The sequence below is a fragment of the Malaya genurostris genome, chromosome 3 (genome assembly GCF_030247185.1).
Source record: "Malaya genurostris strain Urasoe2022 chromosome 3, Malgen_1.1, whole genome shotgun sequence".
NCBI classification, from domain to species: Eukaryota; Metazoa; Arthropoda; class Insecta; order Diptera; family Culicidae; genus Malaya; species Malaya genurostris.
In genome coordinates, this window is record NC_080572.1 from 234,922,076 (window position 1) to 234,935,442 (window position 13,367).

Genomic DNA, 13,367 nt, shown 5'->3' on the forward strand with positions numbered 1-13,367 from the left:
GCAGACTCAAACTACCATCACGCGTTTTTCAAGATCATTTGAGTAGCGGATTATCATGAGTCTCTATAGAAAAACATCTTAATAGCGGACGAAAAATCTCAGCTCTTAAAATTAACATTTTATAAATTATTAGATAGAACTATGAACCGAGGAACCATTACCAGCAACGCTTACAATATTTGGTAGTTATTCAATTTACAAACGTTTGCAGATGGCTAGCGGAACAGAAGACACCCAGAGAAATTTGAAGTGAAAGTAGATGCGAATTTGCTTAATGTGTCGCGATTTTCAGATGCAATTTAACTAAACTAAAACCAATACATGAAAAAGTTTCAATGTGTTTTTAACCGAATTGAAAGTCTGTTGTGTTTTCAGATATACACCGGCCAATCTCTTGTTCACCAACGTCTGCTTAGTCATCCAAGGCCCATGCATATTCCCGGTATCAATTAACTTTCACATATTTTGGCATCTTTCTTAACTTTCACTACAGATAACAGATATACAGGCTCACATATGAACTGTGAGTAAAATTTGCTCAATCAGCGCGGCGAACACTTGCAGATGTCACCACGATTGACACGAGATGCCATCACGATTTGGGTGTCGCTTTCACATGACCCACAATTTTGGGTGCAACATTCACTTCACGCTAGATTTTCGTTTTGCTGTTGGTTAAAATGGCAATTTTATTATTGTTTTATTCCGATCGAATTCTCGTGTGATTCATGCGACATAGAAATAAATTTGTCTCTAACATTTAGGGAAATCGTGTGAAGAGTGTTAAAATTGTTATAGTTCGAATATTTATGTAACAGGCAAGAGGATTTTGTTATCGTTCCGGACCGTAGTGGATCGTTTTGAAAGATCGCGGCGAATAGTCGAATAGGTGGCAGTAGTGTTTCCAACGTATAGCAAATTTGAAATTTACACAGGATTTTGAAAAATTTTGTTCGAGCCTGTATATCTGTTATCTGTACTTTCACATATTTGACCGTGACTTCCGCGAGCAGCAGTTCAAAAAACTTCGTTGCTGCGGTACCTGGCTTCCTTGTATTGTTTGCTTTTCGTACTCACAATATAGATGGGCCGCCAAGTAATGAGTGCGGTCATTATAGAAGGTAACCGGATACACTCATCACTGGGTCAGATTTTTTTCAAATGTTCTCCGTCACATTCAATTCTTTTTATTTGTCTTTAGTACTATTGTCAGATTCGTTCCCATGGTTTCATAGCGTAAGAAAGCACCTACCAGTGTAATCTAATCAAGAAGCTAATTTCTCGTCTATCCTTCGTTGGGTAAATATATGAGATTTTTTTTGTCGCATGAATAACTCTAAATGCATGTTCTCAATAACAAGATAAACAAATATTTAACGCTTCAAGATTTTATTTAAAATGATGTGTATTAGTTTCATATATTATCTGTTGCATGAGTATAGGTGCGTAATAAGTTTCTCCGTATTGATTATCTTATTTGCAAAAAAATTGCAACAGATACTGGTGTGTTTATATGTGTATATATATGAGTCATTCTTTTACTTGTATGCATATAGAAACAATCGCAAACAATCTTTTGATTTCTGTTTAATTTTGCCACTATCTATATCACTGCAAGAAATCTATGCTAATCACAATTAAAACATCGTCCCATGCTGGTCGAATAAGTTAATAAGCCTGAATAGATTGTATTAATTTTGTCAACGTAGTTTGATTTCATAAAATGTGCCACATTTGATTCAATATAATTTATTCAATGATACTTGATTTGAGTTTGAGGTTTGAACGTGTAATATATGGAATAAAAACATGACATGGGTGATGTCAGTAGTTTAAAAAAAAATCAAACCTTTGATATGGTGTTTTCCTCTCATGATGCATTGGAGTGTGATGGTAATATTTCCATATTATTTAAGTTGAATTAAGTTGTTTTCGAGAAAAAAATGACTGTTCCGAGTTCTATTTGTTGCAATCTGGTACACTTAAAACATGGTTCGACGAAAACAAAAGAAAAAATCGATGTAAAACACACTAGCCTATGGCTTGGTCGAGTACTGGTATAACTGGCTATATAAATCTATTTATACAAAATATTTGGTCTCTATGGATGTCCTTGCTGCTCATGCTTGGTCACTGATGACGAAACGATGAGTGATGTCACTTTAACCGAACTTGGTACAACCAGGAATTTCCTAATATAACACGAAATGTTTTTTCTCATTTTGGAAGCCGCAAAGCGCCACCAGTTGGTGTATAACGATGATGAGCAGGATATGTTAGGCAGTTTCCCAGTCCCACGTGGGTTGTGTCCATATGTAACCGGTGTTGGTCATGGAGCAATAAGCGTTGTAATAGCGACCGGGTGACCTGTACGTGCGAGTGTGACGAAAGGATGAGTAGAGAAATGTTCTTGGTTTTATATCAATTACGACACTACCTGCAATAGGACCACTGAGGGCATTTACATCGGAAGAGCTGTTGGAATTCTTCTTTGCAGACTTCGTTCCACCAACAGGTTCGCTGAAATAATGGAAAATCGATAATATTAGTTGGATTGTTTTAAACATAAGCTAAGCTACCCAAAGTTACTCGGAAAGATTTCGGAAGAGTTGTTTATTCAGTTACACACTACGAAAAAATCATGTAAATTTACGTCTCTATAGATGTACATTAAAGGAGCGTTGCAATTCACTTGAATTCATTATTCAAAGCATGTAAACATGAATCATATAACCAACTTCACAGCAAATTAGGCTGAAATTGAATTTACGTAAAATGTAAGTTTCACTTTTTAGAGTGTTTAATTAAAAATGAAAAACAATCTGCAGGAAAAAATCGCAGTATGATTGAATACTAATGATCAACTTGATGTAGCGTCATGCAATATATATGTCATACTTCCAAGGGGGTTCTTAAAATTGAGACAAATTTTGACATTTAGGGAGGTAGGGTGGTGAAATTATTTTAAAGCGTTTCATGAAGTCGTTTAGCATAATACCGTATGGCATAACGCCGTTTGGCATAATGATCATTTGGCATAACATTTATTTGTCATAACAGTGATTTGGCATAACAGATCAACATGCTTCTTAATAGAATTTGTTCTAATTTACTGCGATTTTGAAAGGTCTCATGCGGCTACGCCTCATGGTTTTTGATGACCTGCTGCCTAGCTTTGGGTAATCCGGGCAATCGCTCCTCGCAACTAGGCAGAGGTAATCTCTGCGGGGGCGCTGCCCCTCCACAGTGGCCGGCGCTTCCGACGGTGAGTCGCTGGCGCACTCGCGGCCTTTGGCCGTCTTAACCCGAATCATCTATGACGAACAGAACATTGTGTTAGCACTAAAGGAGTTACTTTTATGAAATGATAGTGTGCTATTCACTGCAGAATTTAAAAAATAAAAAAAGCTATTTCTACTAATATCATCGAAATATTTACACCGAATAAAACTCATACATTTCGTTCAAGCTTTCCTTGCAAAACACTACTCGATTGAAATACAAACAAAATTCCACATTAGATTAAAATATTGCGAGTCCAATTATTATTATGGCAAATGGTATAATAGTGATTAGGCCAAATGACCATTATGTCTAATAACTATTATGCCAATATTATACACTGAAGAAGGATGTAAATAACATTCCGAAATACGCGTATCTGTATTGTAACGTTTGTTATGCTTCATTAAAGTATAGTGACTTTGTGAAAGTGTAATAACGTGACAGTGAAATAGTGGAATTAAATGGTACATAAATAGTGCAACTGTTGTATTATGCCAAATAACCATTATGCCAAACGGTGTTATGCCAAACGGTACTGCCAAACGGGCCGCCCCTTTTCCGTTACAAGATGGTGTAACTGTGATGTCTTTTTCGATTTGTATTGGATTCGATGGAGTACACTGAGGTCTTTTTTTATGCGGCCTTTTTTTATGCGGTTTTTTTTACGCGACTTTTTTTATGCGAATTTTCAGAGTTATGCGGTTTTTTTTATGCGAAGTTTCAGAGTTATGCGGTTTTTTTTATGCGAATTTTCAGAGTTATGCGGTTTGCCCTTCTGCGGTCTTTTTTTATGCGAAGTTTCAGAGTTATGCGGTTTTTTTTTATGCGAATTTTCAGAGTTATGCGGTTTTTTTTTATGCGAATTTTCAGAGTTATGCGGTTTTTTTTTATGCGGTACGTAAATTCGCATAAAAAAAGACTTCAGTGTATTCAACATTGATGTATAATATATTTGGTTTTCTATGTTTATCGACATTTTTAAACAAGGGGCTTATAAAAGCATACCATTGCACAGTGGTTCAAAAGCGCGTGAGGTACAGTGTCTTTAGCAAAGTTGCTCAAAATAATAGACACCATCGTTTGGCAAATTTTATTTATGTGAATAATCCCTCTAAGTGAGATAAAAATATTATTTTAGCTCAAAGTCAACCTAGGGGCTACGTAACTTCGACAAAGTTGTGCAGAAAGTTATTTCAAACAAATTTGCTGAAGATACTATTCCCGTAACTAGAGTGCAATTCATGATATAATGTATTTTCTGAAAAGGGTGTCTTAAAACCAGTTTTTGTATGAAAACACATATATTTTCAGTTTAGGTGAGTTTTTCATGTTTTACAAAGTTTTTCATCATTAAAAACAACACAACTTTCTCAAACATACTATTCTGTTATCATTTCAGTTTAATGAAATAGAGCCATTTTTCATGTTTTTTTTTACAAAATTTCAACTTGTCTATCATCAAAAGGCGCAGAAAGGTGCAGATAAGACCACTTACATATTAAACTACTTCGAAAGAACTTTCATACCGTGGTTGAATTACTCGTCTGCGATTGTCTGCAGGCGAGATATGTTATCCTTGTCTCTGACATTTGCAATGAAAAGGTTCATTGTAGATCAGATATGACTTCAGTATATATTCATTACCATGGTAACTCTCACAATAAATAATTTTTATGGACATCGAAGTTTACAAATAGAAAAGTGTGGTAATCATTACAGACGTTTTTTGAAAGTAACTGTCAGACGTTTTTTTGAAAATGAGATAAGAAGCCACGACATCGAAAAGGCAATCATCATGTCGAATTACGTTATGTCATTTTTTGGTAAGTTTTTCTATAGAAAAGCTCTGCGGATAAATATCCTCTATTCATTAATTGAAGTGCAGATTGATAAACTCTTGCTATATTGCACTGTTCACAATGATTAAAAAGTTTCTTTCAGACAGATTTCGAGAGTATTATACGAACTACGAATCGGTTATTAGTTTCATCGAATTGGTTATTAGTTTCATCGGATCCTTTGGTTACAAATATTCGTGAATGGTCAAAACAGTCCAAGAAGAATCTGTCGGACGATGCTAAGAGTTTTTTAGTTGGTTAAGAATATTGTCAGCTATCATAAAATAAATACAAATAACTAAAAAATGAGTTTTGATCATACTTTTCTCTACCAGAAGATGACATAACTTAATTCGATATAATGATTGCTTTTTTTTAAAGTCGTGACAAAACAGTTACTAAACTATTCAATTTATAGACTTCGATGTGAAAAAAAATCATATTTTTGGCAAGTACCATAGTAATGAATATATACTGAAATCTGATCTGACATGAAGTAAACCTTATCATTGCAAATGCCAAGGACAAGGATATTTGAAAAGAACATATCTCGCCAGCAGATGAGTAATTCAACCACGGTATGAAAGTTCTTTTGAAGTAGTTTAATATGTAAGTATTCTCATCTGCAGCTTCCTGCGCCTTTTGATGATAGACAAGTTGAAATTTTGTAAAAAAAAAACATGAGAAATGGCTCTATGTCATTAAACTGAAATTATAGCAGCATAGTATGTTTGAGAAAGTTGTGTAGTTTTCAATGATGATAAACTTTGTAACAGTTCGGCTGAAAATTTCGTATCGTTTAATAGAAACATACATTTTTTTGCCAAAATTCGTTTTTATTTTTCAACATAATTGCCATCAGAGGCGATACTGCGATTATAGCGATCTTCCAACTTTTCGATACCATTTTTGTAGTACGATTTGTCCTTTGCCTCAAAATAGGCCTCAGTTTCAGCGATTACCTCTTCATTGCTTCTAAATTTTTTACCAGCGAGCATTCTCTTGAGGTCTGAGAACAGGAAAAAGTCACTGGGGGCCAAATCTGGAGAATACGGTGGATGAGGGAGCAATTCGAAGCCCAATTCGTTCAATTTCAGCATGGTTTTCATCGACTTGTGACACGGTGCATTGTCTTGATGAAACAAAACTTTTTTCTTCTTCAAATGAGGTCGTTTTTTTTTTAAATTTCGTCCTTCGAACGCTCTAATAACGCTATATAATAGTCACTGTTGATGGTTTTTCCCTTTTCAAGGTAGTCGATGAAAATTATACCATGCGAATCCCAAAATACAGACGCCATAACCTTACCGGCCGATTGGGTTCGGTTCATTGCGTGCAGTCCACTCAGCTGACTGTCGATTGGACTCCGGAGTGAAGTGATGGAGCCATGTTTCGTCCATTGTTATATATCGACGAAAAAATCGGTTTTATTTCGATATAACAGCTCCAAACACTGCTCAGAATCATCAATTCGTTGTTGTTTTTGATCGATTGTGAGCTCACGCGGCACCCATTTTGCACAAAGCTTTCTCATATCCAAATATTCGTGAATAATATGTCCAACACGTTCCTTTGATATCTTTAGGATGTCAGCTATCTCGATCAACTTCACTTTACGGTCATTGAAAATTATTTTGTGGATTTTTTTTCATGTTTTCATCGGTAACAGCCTCTTTTGGACGTGCACTGCGTTCATCGTCTTCGGTGCTCATATGAACAGTACGAAATTTTGCAAACCACTTACGAATTGTTGCTTCGCCCGGTGCAGAGTCTGGATAACACTCATCAAGCCATTTTTTGGTATCGGCGGCACTTTTTTTCATCAAAAAGTAGTGTTTCATCAACACACGAAATTCCTTTTTTTCCAGTTTTTCACAATAACAAAAGTAGCTTCACTCAAAATGCAATATCTCACAAACTAATAATCAGACAGCTGTCAAATTAATACACATATCTTTTGAAGGTTGGTACTAACTGAAAATGGTATGGATTTAATTCTAGTGGCGCCCTCTCATAGAAACGATGCGAACTTTTCAGCCGATCTGGTAAACCCTATTCAAAACGATATAAACGATAAACGATATTCACGAAGTAAATTCCCCGCTTTAGTTCGTAAATGGAGGTTTGTGTAGTAATAAATGTTCTACAATATTTGCATAAAGTATGAGCTTCCGAAGCCATTCCATTTTCGACATCGTTATTTGAATAATAACTAACCAATATAAAACTATACAATAATGGCACTTGGAAGTTCGGTATTTTTTTGCCGAATTCTCAACAGCTGATCGTTCGGAAATCAGTTCGGCAATTGAATTGATTACAGAGCGTTCGGTAATGTAATTTTGATGACCTGTCAAAAAATACCAAACTCTTCGTTAAGCTCAATGATACAAACTAACGAATAGAACGGTAAATTAAATATTTATTCTAGATTCATACTAAATGTTCGGGGTTTTCTAAACAATATTCTTTTCCACCATTGATTTTTTTTCATTTCATTTTTCAAATTAACATTTTGTGCCCTTCACGCTCTTTGAACATAACTCATGGTTTGAGTTGTGATTACTCAAATTCATAAGCTGGAACAGTATGCCAAAATTTGAGTATGGATTTGAGTAAATTTACTCAGGCCATGAGTTCTCTCTCATTAATTCATTCATTAGAGTAAGCGTTAAGTTTTCAAACATTTGAGCGAAAAAATGCATCTTGCAGTTCAGTGCGTTTTCATTATCGGAATATTATAATCGAATTTAGGAATGCAGGAATCAGGAATCAGAACAAATTGGCACAAATGGCACGTTCCCCTTGATATTTGGAGATTTGTGCCTTGCCATCAATTTTTTTTAGCATCATTTTCCCGATATATAAGAGGGAAGGATTGAAAGGAAATGGTAAGGGTTGGACTAGGAGGATGGGAAAAATAGACGACACAAAAGCACATAAAAGCAGAAGTAAATTCTGCACCCCTAAGGGATGCTGAACAATCTGCTGAGGATCACATTTAGTGGAAGCAGAAGTAAATTCTGAACCTCTACGAGGTCCCGAACAGTCTGCTGTTAATAAAACCTCCAACCCCCGAGAGGATTTAGAGATCTTACGAAAGCGACACCATTCTGCACTCCCGGAAGAATGCAGAACGATTCGCAGTATGTACGAGCAGAAGTAAAATCGGTACCCCATAAAGGGATGCCCAACAATCTGCTAAACCCTATTTAAGGTGAATACAAAAAGGATTCATTCACTCCAGGAAGAACGATGAACCCTTCTGACTATAGCTCCTTACCACATTGGGTGAGAAACGAGAGAATATCCTTCAATTTTAGCTCCACATACACAGACTCAACCATGTATGGAGAACCAAAAACCCGGATACGTAGCTGCGTCAATGCGGGACAGTTACATATCAGATGATATGAAGTACCATAATCGCATTCACACAAATCACACGAATAATACTCAGCACGTTGAATAGTAGCCATGTGATAATTGAGTTTGCAATGTCCAGTCAGAGCTCTGACCAGAATCTGGTAGAAATCTGGTAGAAATGCTTTTGTCTGAGCGCAAGTATGCAAGCTGCGCCAGTAGCTGGCATGTTTGGATGCAGCCCAAGAACGAATCTTGTGCTTTATCCAACTAGTTGAAAGTGGTAAAGCTGGTTCAGGACCAACGAAATCATTCGTTGCACCAGCTCTAGCCAACTCATCTGCCCATTCATTTCCAGTAATACCAGAATGGCCGGGTACCCATAAGAAGTAAACAGCATTTGAAATGCTGAGGTCTTCAATTTGAGTTCGACATGCGATCACTAGATTCGACCGTGAGTCATTCGAACTGAGTGCTTTTAAGGCTGCCTGACTGTCGGAACAAAAATAAATTCGCTTACCACAGATCCTCAGCTGAAGTGTCGATTTTACTCCACACAGAATTGCGTTGATTTCTGCTTGAAACACAGTACAGTATCTACCAAGTGAATGAGACTGCTTCAGCGTCATTTCACGACAGTAGACACCAGCACCAGCACGACCATTCAACAGAGAACCGTCCGTATAACAAACTATGTGTTCATCAAGTTGTCGTTCCAGACAACCAGACAACCATTCCTCACGAAGAGGATAGCTCACATGGAATGTTTTGAAAGGAAAACTGCATGTAAGAGTTAGGTCACTAGGAGCGAGTAAATACTCATCCCACGTAACTATTTGAGACCACAAGCGAGTGTGGCTGGTAGCATAATCTAATGGGTTACTGTTCCAAAGCCCTGTAACCCTAAGACGGTATGCACAAGATAATGCTTCTTGTTTTAGGAACACATGTAGTGGTTTAATACACAGTAGCGCCAAGAAGATTTGTCGTTTCTAGATCCGGTTTTTGAAACGAGAAATCATCAATCGTGGTTGTTTTCAATAGAAATTTTGTGGTTTCAATTATGCTAAAAAGACGTCTGTTAACAAAAAGATATCAAAATTTCAATTTTGACTCCAAACCGGTCAGAAGAAAATAGTTTTGAATCACTTTTTGTCCTTCCCATTTAAAAGAAAGAAGAATGACTTTAACTAGAAATCCATGTATATAAACATTACGAAGATTTTTTTTTATTTTGAGTGCAAGAAACTCAAATTTTGAGTTAAGCTCACTTAAATTCTGAAAAAATATATTATTCTTGTTTTGAATAAAAAATACTCAAATTTTAACAGCTTCGTCCCTTTACTCAAAAATGAGTAGATATGTAGTAAATCAAGCTTAGAGTACGTGCACTTTTTATGAATTTGAGTGGTGTGTCACTCAATTTTGAGTTATGTTCAATGATAGTTTTGGATAGAAATAACATGTTGAAAGCTGAGAAGTGTGCCAAGAGACATTTTTCTGACAAATGAATCATTTTATAGGAACATTCACGAAAATCTGATAAAATCTTACACTTATTCATTATAATTGAGAATTTTAATGAAGCGCTAACTTTTAGCTAGAGTAGTTTGATTGTCTGTTCCATACAAAATTTGTTTGAAACAATATTAATATGATAATATTGCACTCTTAGAGCACCTTCAGAATGTTCGTTGTTTGATAGTAGATTATCCTTGAATATCGAATTTACCGAAATTTGACGATTGAAAGTTGATTGAACTGTTTCCTCTATATTTTTTACCGTACGCGGTATCTTTTCAGATTTACCGTCATTGTTTCCTGCAAAATTTGATAAAGAAACCTGAAAGGACCTAACTATCGAGTGATTTTTTTGAAAACTCAACTGAAAACCAGCCTACGAATATGAGTATGGAATTACGCCTAGCATCTCTCGGCAGTTCACCATTCAGATGTAATCAACAGAGGAACAATAAATCTAAAAAAATCAATTTCAGCCTGCCGTCCTGCCGTATACGAATTAGGACTCATTCAGGTGATTCGAAAATGAAATTAATAATAAGAATAAGGCGACGGTGTGGATCGTTTTCTAAGAAGCGTTTCGTTTCCTTGGGCGGGTGTTGAAAAGGGCGATAAGCGTGCGAATATTTTGGTAAAACAAACTTTCGCGGAATTAAATGGGCATAAAAATAAACCAATTCCTTTTTTTTTTGGGAGTGGGTTGGAATGTCTCACTGGTTCGACTCACGGTTTTTTGTGATTAGACCGAATCGTGGCTTGTTAATTTATGTGAATGAATTTGTTAGACTTTGCTTTAATTAAATGCTATAATTAATAAAATTATTTATTTGTTGGCATTATTTTGGCATTTATTTTAATTGCTTTCACATTCTTGGTATTCTATGTATTATCAACCAAACCTAGGAACTATTTCCGATTACTTTGTCTTCATATGCATATTGCATGAATTATACAAAGAATCCTTATTCTTTTATTATGATATTACGTCAGAGATTAAGATTTGGAGCAAAACAATCAGGATTTTGGTACCTCGTGGGCTACCAAATTGTGCAAAATGCACATCACTAATTTCAGATTTTTACGTTTCGTCTTCGACTCATCGGTGCATTAACAGTTTATGTTGATCTACGAGGTGGCGTTAGCGAAAGAACATAAACTACTAATGAACGGGTGAATCGAAGACGAAAAGTAATAATATATTGATGAAAATTCCACACGCAACAATCATTTTCAAATTCGTTTGGTACAACCGGGTAAAGAATAGGGATTAATTACTCATACTGATTAATACTCACCTCCGTCAGGTACCCGCGAACGCTTTGGTCAGAGTAGCTACGCTTCACGATACGGCCATTAGCAGGCAAAATGGATATTGCACCGAACACTGCGAAGGCAACCCATATCTGGAGTACGGCCGTATTGTCGTTTGTTAGCATTGTGGTTGTTGACATTGTAAAAGCAGCATAATGAGGGAGAGAATATCCGCGACGATGACGACGACGACGACAGCACGGAGTATGCAAAAGAATGCGGAAATAAGTGGAAGGTTTTTTTTTATTCTCTACGGTGAAGAAAAAGTCGCTGCGTGATGTATCATTGACGTCACAACCCTTCTGACTCGATTGACTAACAAGTGAGTGTTAGGTGTAATAGCGGATAAAAGGGCCTTTTATCCTCAGCGACATAGAAAAAAAAGTTAATTTCATTCGCGGTGAATTAACACTTGTCGGCATGAAAGAAAATTGTACATGCTAATGAGGACGACTAGCGATAATCTGGATTAGCAAAGTTACGACTAAACCGAATAGCAAACAGATCCCAACAGTGGAAACATTTTGATCGATACACTTGAGATGTGAAGGGAAATGGTATACTTTTTCTTAACCGGAGATGTATCGAATCTCACATTTCCTCTGGGACTTACCTTATTCATTTTCTCATTCACACGGCAGGGTCGGTTTCTAGGTTGCGTATTATTATTTCACGAGATCCGTCGGCTTGAGGATAGCTTTCCCGCAGCGGAAACCGGAGATTGGATGCTCGGAAAAGGAAATACGAGGAAAGTATATAATAGAGAGTACACTTGAGAAGATAGTCGCGGCCAGAAGTACGGCCAGTTGAAGATGATTAACAATCCGCTTTGGCCCAAGCACTCTGTTCCGGATTCTACGACGGAGTTTGCCTACGGTCAAAAGCAACTTGTTGATGATAGAGTATGGATGTGGTGTGGGAGGACAGATGAACTGTAATCTATTAGTGAAAATAAAAAAGAGCACACACGGGTTTGAAATGTCAAACACTTTACAAGGCAGCGATGCTGAGACTAGAGACCGGGAGACAATGTTTTGTGTATATATCCTTGGTTGATAGAGTGCTACTGCAGAGAAACACCAAACAGGAAGAACGCCAGTAAGGATAGTTGATTATGAAGAGAGCAAAATTAGAGCTTTCTATGCCATAAAGCTTCCCTGTGGCGTTGAAGTAATGTACCGAATTGAGCTTTCGACCAGTTTACATCATGCATCAATTATCATGCGTCTCCATAAAAAATACATTGGCTATGATTTCAGAATTAAGCGTTTTTTGTACAAATTTAAACTTTGATCATATCCTCGAAGTTATTTGTCTGCCGGGCCTAAAAATCCTTCGGACCTTTCATGTGGATTTGGGAATCGTATTCGGATTTGTTACCGTATATTAGCAATCTAAAGAAAAACTAATTTTTCCTATCGCGCCATCTAAGTTTCATTATTTGAACCAGTAGAATCTCAGAGAATAGACATCGAAGTATTGAATTCTATGTGTTCAACGGTTGTTTGGTAAATTGATCACCAAGTAGCAATGCGCCTTCTGAGGCGCTACGAGTAGCCCAGAAATCGCTTCCATAGTAATTGTGTTATATCATAAATCTACACACTTCGAAAAAATCCTATGATTGTACATTTCATTAGATTCACTCAAATGGAGCGTCGCATTTCACGCAAATTTACGTGCAAAAACATTCAATATTGTGTCTAAAACTCCATGACATGAAGTAATGATAACGACCGCTGTGTGACTTGAACCGAGAATCATCGGATCACAAAGTACGTCCGTTGATCGACTAAGCCACAGAAGCACACATTTGCTTGGCTGGTAAAAGGTGCATTTAAATTCATACATTCTCACCCGTTAGCCGAATGCTCATTACAGTCGAAACCAGTAAAATTCATGCAAATCCAACATTAAGTCATAACAAATGAAATTTCCCGTCATTTAACAAATTAAGTCTTCATGAATTACATCGTATGAGGGATTAAGTCATCTGTAAAATTCAAATTTCAATCTTTCACTCCAGATGCTGCAATTTTACTTGTTGAC

The 13,367-nt window shown here is 36.6% G+C and overlaps 1 protein-coding gene across 1 annotated transcript; it reads right to left on the reverse strand.

Moving 5' to 3' along the window:
• Positions 1–1,372: 1,372 nt before the first annotated feature.
• Positions 1,373–12,352, reverse strand: LOC131436965 (uncharacterized). Its single transcript, XM_058605976.1, has 4 exons — positions 11,932–12,352; positions 11,303–11,410; positions 2,438–2,520; positions 1,373–2,367 (listed from the first exon to the last, which is right to left on the reverse strand). The coding sequence occupies exons 1-4, from the start codon at positions 11,938–11,940 to the stop codon at positions 2,277–2,279; spliced, it is 291 nt and encodes a 96-aa protein (XP_058461959.1). The 5' UTR covers positions 11,941–12,352; the 3' UTR covers positions 1,373–2,276.
• Positions 12,353–13,367: the final 1,015 nt, after the last annotated feature.